The 14,263-nt window shown below is 41.2% G+C and overlaps 2 protein-coding genes across 3 annotated transcripts in view; both read right to left on the bottom strand.

The window, feature by feature from the left end:
* LOC147334363 (low affinity immunoglobulin gamma Fc region receptor III-like) overlaps positions 1 to 14,263 on the bottom strand; it is a 529,842-nt gene that overhangs the window by 353,346 nt on the left and 162,233 nt on the right. The gene's annotated exons all lie outside the window — the stretch shown is intronic.
* On the bottom strand, positions 6,499 to 9,444 carry LOC147334382 (programmed cell death 1 ligand 1-like). Of its 2 annotated transcripts, XM_086272025.1 has the most exons (4): positions 9,414 to 9,444; positions 9,215 to 9,321; positions 7,516 to 7,842; positions 6,499 to 7,302 (listed from the first exon to the last, which is right to left on the bottom strand). In XM_086272025.1, exons 2-4 carry the CDS (start codon positions 9,306 to 9,308, stop codon positions 7,196 to 7,198), a joined length of 528 nt encoding a protein of 175 aa, XP_086128151.1. In that variant the 5' UTR covers positions 9,309 to 9,321; positions 9,414 to 9,444; the 3' UTR covers positions 6,499 to 7,195. The 2 variants fall into 2 exon arrangements, with proteins under 2 accessions (XP_086128151.1, XP_086128156.1); XM_086272030.1 differs by lacking the exons at positions 9,215 to 9,321; positions 9,414 to 9,444 and adding an exon at positions 8,251 to 9,201.

Consider the following 14,263-nt stretch of genomic DNA (forward strand, 5'->3'; position numbering starts at 1 on the left):
AACCGACAACGCCACCCTGGAATTTCACCCGGAGTACACTGGATCGAAGTAATGCTAATTACCAGGAAGACGCTCAGGTCTGTTATACTCAATAGAGGGCCGTGGTCTAGTGATAAAGCAAATTGTCAATTTATTAGTAACTATTTAAAATAGCACATAAAAGCACAAACAGGCGCATCAATATAGATGAGTTTACCAGTGGGGGGACAGGGATGCCACATACAGAAACAACTCAAAAAAAGGAAAACTCTATGGGCTCAAAATGTGGTCATAAATATTTTGTACTCGTAAAAAAGATTTGTTTTTACCTCCGTGACGGAGGAGCAGGGAGGACTCGGCGCAGACTGAAATCTCAGAAAAACAGGTTTATTTACACACTCCAGGTGCGCTATATACAGGTGAAGGAGAAGGGGGCCAGGGTTCCCAGGGGTGCAGAGAGGAGTCGGGAAAAGCGTCCAGAGTCCCCAAACCAAGCACGAGAAATCTGCATACAGAGAACAAGAGTTAGCACGGAACTTTCACGGAGCTCAAAACTGGCTGAGGCTAAAGTAGCACTGACGAGCGTTACTCAATAGTCCAGCGGCGAGGTGCTCTCAGTCACTGGCTTAAGTAGCGGGAGCAAACATGGGTGGCTGTAGCTCAGGTGGCAGAGCAGGTCAGCCACTAATCAGAAGGTCGGTGGTTCGATCCCAGGCTGCCTCCTGGCTGCATGCCAAATATCCTTAGGCAAGATACTAACCCCATGTTTGCCTACTGGTGGTGGTCAGAGGGCCCGGTGGCACCTGTGTCCGGCAGCCTCGCTTCTGTCAGTGCGCCCCAGGGCAGCTGTGGCTACAATGTAGCTGCCATCACCTGTGTGTGAATGTGTGTGTGGATGACTGAATGTAGTGTAAAGCGCTTTGGGATCCTATGGACTAGAAAAGCGCTATACAAATGCAGGCCATTTACCAAACAAGGTGAGGAGCCACAGGTGATTGCCTACAGGTGGTGGAGGCCGGGAGCTCACAATGAGCTCCGCCCAGGCAGCGAGCAGAGAGAGAGGAGAGAGAGAATAGACAAAACATAACATGTAGCCACACAGGGCCAGCTGAGCAGGCACGGGGACCATGACACTGTGTAGATCTTTTTCTGTGAAAAGAGGTCATAGAAAAAGCAACAACAGAAGCAAAAAGTGACAAACATTCAGTCCAGCAGGTCCATCCTGTGTGTGTCCTCCTGTCTGACCTGCAGGTGAGAAACAGGTGTGAGGTGTCAGCTGTCAGGTAGGTGATGAGTGAAGAACAGAACAGAATCCATTTCCTCTTCAAACTGCTGTCAGACATTATCTACTGCACTCTGATCACATCACTCAGACCAGCTGCTTTCTACAAAGTCTCATCAACAACATCTTTAGAAACAAACATCAACAACCAGGAAGCAGCTTCACCTCTGATCACACACACACACACACTCAACTCTACTCACTCACCTGGAGGATCAACAACACTCAGGTAGATGATGCTGATATGTTCCACAGTGCACTTCCTGTGGTTCTTTCCTCTCTGAATGACATAACACTGATATGTTCCAGTGTCATTTCTTGTCACATCCTTCAGAACCAAAGACACGTCTCCGTCCTGCATCCGTCTGTTCTGCAGATCTACCCGGTTCACAAACGATGGAAGCTGGTTGAATGAAACAAACTGCTCCCCCCGGTACATGAGAACATGTCCTTCCAGCAGGTCAAGTCTGAACCACTCCACAGCTCTGATGGGAACACTGATATTTGGAGCTCGACATGTCAGAGTGACGTTCTGTCCAGACTAAGCTGTGAAGATCTTCTGGTCGGAAAGAGGAAACAACACAGAGCAGAGAGGTAAGGAGACAAACTGCTCAGCTCACAGGGAGAAGCAAACAGAGAGCACAGGTATGGTGTGATCTGTTCCTTCAGTGTGACAGATCCCAAAATAACAAATGAGTCATAAGCAAACAGACTTTATTTAAACAGCAATTATTACAGTAGGAACAGCAGCTGGACCGTTCACTGTCACAGAGTTGAAAAAATGTATAGATTTCATTGTGAGCCGTCCCTGCCTTCACACTGATGAGAGATTGTTGTCTAAGAACTGATTTAACCCTGATTTCAATGTTTGTAAAGTAATAAACTTGCAGACAAAAGCTTTGAGTGTAGCTAAAAAGTAAATAGAGCAGGTATAGAAGAAGGGGAGGAGTCAGGTGGTAACAGACACTCATATCCAGGTTATCAGACTTTGCGCTGAACCTCCTTTCTGAAACAAATCAGTTTTAGGCTGCTTTAACTCTTTATTTGTGGCGCAGTGTCAAGCCACGGGAATGAATCAATGAGCACAGGTCACATCAGTGTGTGGTGTTGTTTTGAAATTTAGAGTCAGGATGTTGGATCTGCCAAAGACTGATTGCCCTTACTCCCATATATGTTGGCTTGGATTTGTCAGTATAAGTAAACTGGCTTGGTAGTATACTCTGGGAGAGCACTAAGATAACAACACAACAGTGCATTCCAGGAATGTTCCCAGACTGACCTGTACTGTGTGTGGCCATGTTTAGACCTATTTGTGAGAACAGAAAATTGGCATGCTACTCTACAGCTCTACTTGTGGAGATCAACAGTCACTTATGGGCACAAAATATGGATCCACATGAGTTTGAAGGGATTTTTGAGGCACAAAATGTTGCTTTAGTGTCAGGGTTACAATTAGGTTAAAGTTAGGTTTAGGCATTCATTTTTGAAGGTTAGGGTTAGCAGCTAGGGAAAGCATTATGTCAATGAGATATCCTCACTAAGATATGAAAATGAGCATGTGTGTGTGTGTGTGTGTGTGTGTGTGTGTGTACAAGCTAGATTTCACCTGCTGAGGCAAACATTAAAAACATTAAACTTTAGATCTGCCTACATTACCCCAAAGTTGTTGAACTAAAGTGAGTGGGATGACTGGTGTGTTTATTTTCAGCAGCTCGCTGTGTTTGCCTTTCAAGGAAGGTGGAGTTAATCTGTTTCAGAACGAAAAAGAAAAACAAGGGTGGAGTTCTAAAAAACACAGGATCCTGTTTCAGAGCTGTTCATCTTTAAAAAAAGAGCTTCACCTGAAAGGCCTCATAGAAATGATGTATCTTGTGACAGTATAAGACAAATTCTGGTTTAGAACACCCATCCAATATAATGTCAATACAAAAGCACCAAATCGCAACAACGGTTTCCTTTGGGATGCTTCATATTGTAATGTGAAGATCTTGCCATAATACAGAGAAAAAACACAACAATCAGAAGACCCCCTATGATCAAGCACTTGGCAACAAAGGGAAGGAAAACAGTAAGAGACCTCCAGCAGAGCCAGGCTCAGGGAGGGCTGTGACCAGTTGAGGGTGAGGGGAGAAAGACAGGATAAAATACATGCTGTGGAAAAGATCCAGAGATTAATAGCAAGTATGATTTAATGCAGAGAGGACAATTAACACATAGTGAGTGAAAAAGGTGACTGAAGAAAAAATACTCAGTGCATCATGGGAATCCCCCGGCAGCCTACATCTATTGCAGCATAACTAAGGGAGGATTCAGGGTCACCTGGTCCAGCCCTAACTATATACTTTAGCAAAAAGGAAAGTTTTAAGCTTAATCTTAAAAGTAGAGATAGTGTCTGTCTCCTGAATCCAAACTGGAAGCTGGTTCCACAGAAGAGGGGCCTGAAAACTGAAGGCTCTCCCTCCCATTCTACTTTTAAATACTCTAGGAACAACAAGTAGGCCTGCAGAGCGAGAGCGAAGTGCTCTAATAGGGTGATATGGTACTACAAGGTCATTAAGATAAGATGGGGCCTGATTATTTAAGACCTTGTATGTGAGGAGCAGGATTTTGAATTCAATTCTGGATTTAACAGGAAGCCAATGAAGGGAAGCCAAAACAGGAGAAATATGCTCTCTCTTTCTAGTCCCTGTCAGGACTCTCAGAGCAGCCTTTAAATCTGTTTCCTGGTGGCCTGTTGTTGGTTTTGGACATACTGCTTTTTAATTACACCGAAATAGAAACTAATCGAGTGAGGAAAGGAGATCGGTCACATAGGGTGTTGTATCAGACAGATTTATGGAACAGAAAACATCAACAAACAAAGAAGCTAAGAGTCATTATTACACAATGGCAGGCAGGAGAGCACCAAGCCGAATGAAGTGACAGCAGCAGATTATACAGCGTGAGAATGCAGGGTCCCAGACCTGTAATGGTGACTGATGAACTGCCAGGTTTCAGTGCACTTGAATAGTATTTCTGGGTCCTTCTACAAACATTCAGCTCAAAGTGAAATAAGACAACTGTCTCATCCATCACAGGAAACCTCAGTTTACAGGTACTGAACCGAAGAAACACTCATGCCCTCTCGCTGCCTCTCACTGAGGGAAACTCCAGTCTAAGTCCAGCCCGTCTATAGGAGACTGCTTCCAGGAGCTGAGCTGTGAGTTTAATGATACATTTCACTCCTCCTGACTGTATGATGCTGCTTACACACTTTCTCTAGGCTCTTTTGTCACCACAGAGATTCCGGTCCCAATCTTATGACCTGTTTCAGCAGGATCTTAAGAGGCTTTAGGGAAAAAGGCAGATACTTGTCTGTGTGATGACACAGGGCCAAACACAGCCTAAAAGATCCTGCCTGATGTTTTCTACATCAATTTTCTCTATAAGTTAAATACAAATTAAGCAGACATTTTTTTCTTAAAGCAGTTCATTTTACCAGTTTAAACATTTGACGATTTTATTTTCTACAGTGATTAAAAGTTGTGTTTCTGAGATTTGCAAATCATTGCATTATGTGATTCTTTACATTTTACACGGGATCCTGTTTTTGGAATTGGGATTATAAAACTATTTTGGTTGCAGTTTTTGATTAGCACTTAATCAGTTTATCATCTGTACTAATGAAGCTACGAAGCCTCCAACATGATGGGAAAAAATTGTGAAAGGTGGTCAAATTTTGACCCACCCTGTGTACTTTTAGCATATACTGTTTTTAACATATACTGTGACCTGCCAGTGAGAGGCAAAGAAGCAAAGAGTAGTCACCAGATCTAACTAAACATGGTCATAATTCCCAATCCAGCTGGCATCTGCTGTGGAAAAATAAACTGACCATTGAAACCAAAACTGATATCCTCAGATTTATTAATAAAATCATTTGCAAAGGAATCAATGCAGGATGAAAAGAAGAGAAAAAAACTCATGAGTGGATAGAATCAGCTGTAGGAAGGTTTTTTTTTTGTTTGTTTTTTTGTCATGGTCATGTAGGTACCTGCCTTATACAGTGAGGTTAAATAAGATGAAATACAATTTTCCCCACAGTGTCAAGAGACACAAACTTACTAACTGCTGAAAAGAAGCTGATGTTAATACAATTTTGATTCTATCAGGACACAAAATGTTTCTAAACAAGCCAACAACACTTGTCACACTCAGCTGTGTACTTGGAGCTGATTCAAACCCAAAGTTGATTTACATCTTGATTACATGGTTTAGTCAAGTCCTCCATGCTTTCTTTCAGTCCTTCTCTTGCTCTCTCACTCACACACCTGCATCCGCACATGTATGAAAACATAATTGAATAATTCTGCTCAGAATGAGGCGCGTCTGTTCAACTTTGTGCTACTCTGGTTATCCTCGGTCATTAGGAGAGGCTTACACCACGGGATCGAGCTGTAAGAGATGCAATTCATTTTATATGTAGTGTGATAGTAGATGAGTGTTAAATAATATGTGGATTCTCTGAAAAAGGACAAAAATCATTACAGCATAAATATGGAATAAAAATTATTGGAACGGGCCTCTTAACAGTCCGATTAAAGAAGCGCACCATTCTTAAATGTACTGCACAAACTCTATTCGCAACGATTCTCAAAACCACCACAAGATGGCACTGTAACACAAGGAATGAACTCATCCCTGATCAACCAGGTTTGCAATCACACCCACCAATCAACCTACAACCGGTAAAATGGTTCCAATACCACATTTACCACCATTGTGAGATCTTGCCTCATCCTGTCATGTGACCTACTGAGATCAGCTGTTGCAGGATGTGATCAAGATCTCAAAACTGGGTTGTAGGTGGCGGACAGTCGGTGTTGTGAGCCACCTCCTCTGTTCAGAGATGGTCGTTCACAGATGTTTCATCCCAAGGACAAAACTCCCAAACACAAGCCAGTCAACATAGTGTGTGCTGTGCAGTACAGCGAGGAGTGCTCAGACCTCTACACTGGTGAGACCAAACAGCCACAAAACATAGACGCGCCACCTCGACAGGGCAAGACTCAGCTCTACATCTGCACCTAAAGGTCAAAGGTCACACTTTCAAGGATGCCGATGTTCACGTTTTGGACAGAGAGGACAGATGGTTTGAAAGTAAAGTAGTAGAAACAGCATATCTAACAATAATACAACGATATCTCTCAGAGTGTTTGTTGCAAGCCAGGCTGGTGTTAATCTGCTCGTACATGCACTGGATTCATTCACATGTCCTTTATTGCACATGACCAAGTGTAAAACATTTTGCTGATGTTACAGATTCATCAATCCTGAAAATTTGTTATAAAAACTTTGTTCTTTATACTAATAGTTTAAAAAAAAATTAATCTATGATCGATTCTCATGATGTTATCCACTGTTAATGACAAAATACAGTAAATAGTCCAACATCTTACTTTTTCTTTTTTAATTCACATTTTATATTTTTCAAAGTCATCCAGTGGACTAGTGATGGCCGTCAGGGCTTATATTTGGCCTTCTTTCCATATAATGTAACCTTCCTTCTCAACAGTATTTTAAGCCTTTAAAAATGCAAAAAACATGTAAAATATAAAAATAAAATGTAAAATGAAAAATATGTAGGACAAAAATATCAAAATGTAAAATTCAGAATTCATAATAGCTCAGTGATATTTGATGGTGACTAAAAAAGGCAGCAGATAACAATGTAAACAAACATGTATGTTGAGCAGGAAACTTCAGATAATCACAAACACGAACATAACTTAATGTTTCCTCCAGGTGCTAAATTCCAGTTTAATTGTGCATCGTTAACTTCTGTCTGTCCTCAGCACATCTGTCACTGTGAATGCTGAGTGGGTGGGTGGAGTGAATATACACTGTGATATTTCCATCTGTGGCCTTTCAAACTGGCTGCAGTTCAACAGACGGCTAAAACAACAAAACAGCAGCAGCAAGCACAACGGAAATCGACATGTCAACTTCTACGCCATCAGCTCCACTCCTCTGGTCTTTGTCCTTATCGAGTACTGTCTGACCTGCAGGTGAGAAACAGGTGTGAGGTGTCAGCTGTCAGGTAGGTGATGAGTGAAGAACAGAACAGAATCCATTTCCTCTTCAAACTGCTGTCAGACATTATCTACTGCACTCTGATCACATCACTCAGACCAGCTGCTTTCTACAAAGTCTCATCAACAACATCTTTAGAAACAAACATCAACAACCAGGAAGCAGCTCAACTTCACACTCACTTTCTTCTTCTACCTTCAGGTTGATGCTCTTCAAAAGCTGAGGTCTCTGTCTGTTGTATCCAGCATAACATTCATATTTTCCAGCGTCGTTCATGGTGACATTTTTGAGAATCACAGAAAAGTTTCCATTCTTTATCTCTGGATCTTTCAGCTCCACTCGACCTTTAAATGATTCATGCTGTTTGTCTTTGTGAATGTGTTCATCGCTGAAGTAAAACACATAATACTCTGACTGCAGGTCAGGCTTTTGCCAGCTTATCATTATGTTAGCATCACTGGGGCCATAGCACTCCAGAGTTACATCCTTTGCTTGTTTGACTGTTAGCTCTAAAATAATTAGAAAACAGGTCAGTCATAAAGATAATATGCATCCAATAATTCAAACACGCTTATTATTGTGCTTCAAATATCAGAAACCTGAGTTTTTATTTTTGTGTAAATTCTGTGAGAATTTATAAGCGAGTAAAAAAAGCTTTACTGCGTTACATTCAGACCCAGATATGTTTACACATCCAGCATTGTGATGGCCAAACCCGTGGCCACACTCTAAAGTCGGTAACTTTCGTATTTTCATTCTTCATTTGAACATAGTAATACATTTTAGTTTCCAATAACTTTATTGATTGGTTTGGATACATTTGTTCTATTTGTAAGCGCGCACATTTAGTTTACTTATGTATTCATACCACTTCATTTCTTTGCTTTCTGACTAACCTTTGTCTTTTTATTTCTTACCTGCTATCATCCCTGGGAGTTGCCGGACAAAAAGATGGTAGCCAGGGTTTGAAACCATTAAATATGAAGGAAGATAATTGGACCACACCACCACTTCCTGCTGAAGGGGGGGAATGTGTGTTTTCTTTACTTTAAAAACAAAGTATTTGTATTTAATTAAATATTTGAGTTTAGGGTTTAATTGGGTTTTTGATTTTCTTCTTTAGTGTTTAGTTTCTTAACAAACTAGATTGTACTGCATCGTTTGTGATTTATGATTGTGTTTTGTTTGTTACCCCTCATGTGTCACAATGGTCTGATCAGCCATTATATATACCCTTGTATGTCATTTTTCATATATGACCTAAACATATTTCATGTTTAGGTCAATTATGTATGTTTGAGCAGTCATTTGGTTTAAGTTTGCAGTCTTTGCCTGAGTTCAGTTTTGATTCTTTGACCTCTTTTATGAGCTCAACATTTATTAGTCTTGTAAATATAATTTTTGGGGGGGTTAAATAAATGGAAACCATATTTTTCTAATAATTCCTGGGCTCCTCCTGTTTTTCAACTCGGTCCATCACAAGCATGTTAAATCATGAACTTCAGTGGGTTTTGAATGTCTAACTTCAGAGTTTATACGCTTTTTTTAACATTTGTAGACTGTGGTGTGGGTTTTACTGAGCTAAAATGGGTAAAATGGCTTCACATACTCTGTGGAAAAGCCCAGAGTCTGTACAAAATGATAAAACAAAGGTATAAAAACCTGTTTGTACTTGTCAGTCACATTCAGGGTGTTTAATACAGAAATCTGTTGATTTTTGTGTACCAGACAGCGATGGCTTGTTATTCAATTCATAGTTTATTTCTAAAGGACCTGTACATAAGGCCAGACAGTTGAGAGGCTGATGTACTGAACCTGTTCTGTACAGTAGCATTTGAATTTAACTACAATTTAATGTTTTACAGGATTAACACATCTTACCTTCACAGTCCAGACGTCCCAGGAAACATGAGAGGACAAACACGGTTAAAGCTGTTTTTAACAGCATTTCCTTTCTTATCTCCCACAGCTTCATTGTTGGTAGTTTCCTGGATTAAAAAACAATAATAAAGAATATACAGATGCTCTTTAAAGCTATTAAATTTACCTAAAGTTATTTTATGCGGTGTATGACTGATACCCTGAGCAATATCCCTGTGCCCCTGTGAGAGGAAATTCCACCACATGAAAAAAAGGGAACTTACAGGAAATTATGAGGTAAGGTGGCGCCTATTCGTCTGTCTGTATAAACAAGTGTTCAGAATCTAGTAAAAAGATTTTGTCTGTTTTAGGTTCGAGTTCAAAAAGATCATAGTTTAAAATGTAAAAGCTTCTAAAGGTGTGAAGGTTAAGTGTTAATAATGAATGTAAATTAATAATGTGAGGCCTTCATTGGATGGTATGATGTCATACCAGCTAATCGTCTTGTAACCGGAAGGTTGCCGGTTCGAGCCATGTCTCGGACAGTCTCGGTTGTTGTGTCCTTGGGCAAGACACTTCACCTGTCGCCTACTGGTGTTGGCCAGAGGGGCCGATGGCGCGATATGGCAGCCTCGCCTCTGTCAGTCTGCCCCAGGGCAGCTGTGGCTACAACTGTAGCTTGCCTTCACTGGTGTATGAATGTGAGAGTGAATGAATAGTGGTATTTTAAAGCTTTGAGGGGTCCCGAAAAGCGCTATATAAATGCAATCCATTATTATTATTTAAGCAGAACTCAGGTGTTTGAGGAGAAAGGACCAGGTCAGTGTAGCTGTGTGCAGTTTGACCGTAATTTTCATTGATTTAAGTTCAGTTATGTTTATTTGAACTGAGTTAATTTGGAGTTGAGTTTCTTATTTGTTTCTTTGTAAATATTGTTTGGGTCACAAAACGGTGACAGCATCAGTCTCCTGCACTTCTTTGGCCGCTTAAGTCAAGTCCTACTATACTGATGAGGACTTTTATCTATCATTCCAAAAACACAAACCACTGCTTCCCTCTCTTTGCAGCTTACATTGTTTATAAGCTACACTTGGTAAGCATGGAAGTATTTCACTAAACACATGAGGAAGCTTAGCTTGATAAAAAAAAAAAATCTACAGGTGTAGAGCTCTAGGCACCTGTAGAGTGTTTGTATAGCAGAAAATAAATGCTAAATTGCATTAAAACTCTCAATGAAAGTGTGATAAATGTTTGTAGTACAGAGTGTGTACACGACAGGGAAGCCCAGCCCAGTATGCACTCTTACTGTCGATCTCAAACCCAGATACATGGGCAGGGCTTTGTCAGGAAGGAAATGTGTCAGGAAGCAACTGCAAAACATGGAGGTCATTAAAAAAGAATGTTAGGAGGCAGCAGGAGAGCAGGAAAGGCAGGATTGTGCTGATGAGAGCAGTCACTGTAAATGTTTTTATGTTCTGTAAAATCACACCAGAGAGAATGAAGATAGAAGGAGGACAGATATGTTGGGTGTGAGGGAGAAGATGGAAGAAAAGCAAGGACTTGTCCACAGGAGGGGTGGTGGACGTATTGTACAAAACATGATGAAGATGTTAAAAATTGAAAAAGATTTTTGGTCTGCCTCTAAAAAAATTGGCAAACTGTCAGGTTGCTCGGGAGGGAAAACAGTTCTCTTCTCAAAAGGTGTCCAGTGTGGGTGAGCTGCTGCAGGAGGCTGTCAGCATATACACTACTGCCAAAAGTATTTACACATAATGTATTTACATTTGAACATTAGACCATGAGCTGTGCAATAAAATAATCATTCATGTTCAGAAACACAAGTCAGCAATAATCATAAAATGCAAGCATCACTTTCTGTCAGGTGTGCACAACCTGTGTTTTATTTGCTGTACATCGATATTTTATAGTCAGCCTCAACATTGTGATTCTGTGATAATTATAAATCCCTGAACACATTTGAAAGTTATAAATGTAGTAAGTGATGCTATTATGGGATTTAATAATCATGGTTGCATCGTCCTGGTCACAGGTGGGGGATATGGTTACAGTCACCCACCAGCTGACAGTCAGTCAGAATTCCACCAGGCATCCATCACGGTCCTGTGACTGATGACAGGACATTGAGGCTGTTTGTTTCTGTCATGGTCCTGAGTCTGCCGACTCAGTGTTTTGTGTTTCTTTATGCTTTTGTTTATTCTGAGTATGTATTCTGTTATAATTTGCCATTTGTTAGGTTTCTGTTCTGTGCCTGCCCTGGTCCCACTTCTGTGTTCTGTCTGCCTCTGGTGTCACACTGTCTGTTTGTGAATCTGTCTGTGTGGTTCATTGTCTTGTCTGGTTCTCTGTGTCTGAGTTTCCTGTTTTATTCTGAAGGTCTCCGTCTCATGTGAGTGTGTTCAGGTTACGTTTCCCCTGTCCCCTCAGCTCTGATTTCTCCCAGCTGTGTTGCCCTCCTGTCTCTCATCCCCTGATTACTGCTGTGTGTATTTAAGCCCTGTGTGTTCTCCTGCCTGTTCGTCTGTGTTTCATGGTGTTTTGTTCCTCTGTCTGCGGCTCTCTGCGCTGCACCCCGTTTCTTATGTTTGTCATTTAGTTTTCCCAGTTTAGGTTTTCCAGTCATTTGTCATTCCTCACTAGTGATGGGCAGATGAAGCTTCATGAAGCACTGAAGCTCTTAATCCAATTGGTTCACCCCAGCGTGAAGCTTCATGTGCTCTAGTAGGACACCTACTGGACGTAGAAATATTAGTTGGCATGAATTTGAAGAGCGTGGCCTTTTGCACACAGCCTGCAAATGTCAACAACAAAAGGAGTGTGTAAAACATCTATATTGTAGTGATCAAATCAAATCAAATCACTTTTATTGTCACCTCACATGTGCAGGCACACTGGCACAGCACATGCGAGTGAAATTCTTGTGTGCGAGCCCCACAAGCAACAGAGATGTGCAAACACAACAACACAAACGAGCAAAATACAAGAATGGCTAATCTGAAACTAATAAATATATGTACAATATATAATAGTGTATGCATTTCTGGATGTGTATACTAAATATTATCCTACGTGTGTGTGTGTGTGTGTGTGTGTGTGTGTGTGTGTGTGTGTATACACATTTTTACAAATTAAATAGTAAAAAAATAATAATATATAAAAATATAAAAATATACAGAGTTGAATATGTGCAAAACAGTGGCATTACTGTACAGTGTGTGGAGTGCATAGTGTTGAAGTTCCAGTAGTGAAGCTGAGGTGTCTATGACGTGTTCAGCAGTCTGATGGCCTGATGGAAAAAGCTGTCTCTCAGTCTGCTGGTACGGGACCGGATGCTGCAGAACCTCCTTCCTGATGGAAGCAGTCTGAACAGTTTATGGCTGGGGTGACTGGAGTCCTTGATGATCCTCCCTGCTTTCCTCAGGCACCGCTTCCTGTAGATGTCTTGGAGGGAGGGAAGCTCACCTCCAATTATCCGTTCAGAGCACCGCACTACTCGCTGGAGAGCTTTGCAGTTGTAGGCGGTGGTGTTGCCATACCAGGTGGTGATGCATCCAGTGAGGATGCTCTCAATGGCACAGTGATAGAAGGTCCTGAGGATGCGGGGGCTCATGCCGAATCTTTTCAGTCTCCTGAGATGGCAGTATACTGTGTATATTTATACTGGCAGTATGGAAAATGATCATTTGGAAATGCTTGAAATGGAAATGATCATTTACTGTGAGGTGAGGTGTGGTTGGGGTGTGGACAGTGGTTGTGCTTTTGTAACGTTGAGGTATGGACAGCTACACACTGAGGCTTTGAGCCTCAGTCCTGCCTGTTCACATTTTATTCTGTAAAAACTAAATCTTCACTGCTTTTATGACCTTTTTAGTGGGGAGAACATAGCTATGATTTAATGATTTAACAAATCTTTTGAATCCTTTGTCCTCCACAATGCTAAATGGCTGGGAGTCCTCAATCACCATGCTGACCAGGTCTTCATCTATTTGAGATTGTTCTCCTGAGGAAAGACAATAAAGACAAAGCACAAATATAAATATCACACACGTAACTTATAACAGTTGTATAATATTGTTATATCATTTAGTAACATTACTGCATGCTATATTATCATTGCATTTGATGGCTCACCTGGTCTTGCTCCACAATCGGTGTTCCCCTTATTCTCATGCAAAGCTCTGTAGTGCCTAAGCATAGATGAGGTGTTGTTGTTATATCCCAGCTCCCTGGCACATAGCGAACACTTCACCTTGTACAAAAGTACAGACAGCTTAACATAAATTGTATTGCACCATCAGTATTATGAAAATACATCTTCTGTAGAAATTTACATACCTTGCTGGGAGGAATAAAATCAAAATGTTCCCACACAGGGGAGGACATCCTCCTCTTCTTAGCTGGCTCCATTCTCTCCTGACTTTCTCTCCTCACTCTCATAAACCTCCAAACTGTCTCCAAACTCTCACTAACCGCAACTCTCCATCAAACACCCACATTTTTGAATGAAGTCTGAGGGGTTTATATCTGTCATAGCTCGCGGCAAAGTTCGAACCACTTCATGAACCAGTCACGTGGTACAGCCGGGCAGCGAGGCTTCGGACGTCATCATTTTCAGCTCCTCCCATAAATGAAGCAAGCCTCGAAACGCGCATCGCGGAAACGCCCCCTCCATTACTCGACACAAGCTTTGAAGCCTCGATACAGAACGTCACATCACTATTCCTCACTGCCTGTTCCATCACTCTATTACTTGTAAATAAACGTCACTTGCACTATCAGTCAACTGCCTGCATTAGGGTCCTTTTACCTCCACACGGCTCTCCTCGACAGCTGTGACAGTTTCGTTTTTTTGCACCTTTACATTTTAATCCAGAGTTGGGATGTGAAGAAACAGGAGTGGGTATACTCACACACCCCTGATCTTCAATAGGAATAGAAATATTTAACAAAGTAAAATAATAAAGCTGATAATGGTAAATCTATGTTCCGTTTATGTAGAAAAAGAAGCGTGCATTTTATTTGAAAGAAAAAACACATACATGCAGTGGAAGC

The sequence above is a fragment of the Aulonocara sp. 'chitande type north' Nkhata Bay genome, linkage group LG3 (genome assembly GCF_057382095.1).
Source record: "Aulonocara sp. 'chitande type north' Nkhata Bay isolate Kocher_YH1m ecotype deep benthic linkage group LG3, A_spYH_male_GT1.1, whole genome shotgun sequence".
Lineage (NCBI taxonomy): Eukaryota > Metazoa > Chordata > Actinopteri > Cichliformes > Cichlidae > Aulonocara > Aulonocara sp. 'chitande type north' Nkhata Bay.

Coding starts and splice junctions, on each gene's coding strand:
- LOC147334382 (XM_086272025.1), bottom strand. CDS start 9,308: ATGAAGCTGTGGGAGATAAGAAAGGAAATGCTGTTAAAAACAGCTTTA. Junction 7,843..9,214: donor GGGACGTCTGGACTGTGAAG/GTAAGATGTGTT, acceptor TAATTATTTTAG/AGCTAACAGTCAAACAAGCA. Junction 7,303..7,515: donor CCTGAAGGTAGAAGAAGAAA/GTGAGTGTGAAG, acceptor TCTCACCTGCAG/GTCAGACAGTACTCGATAAG.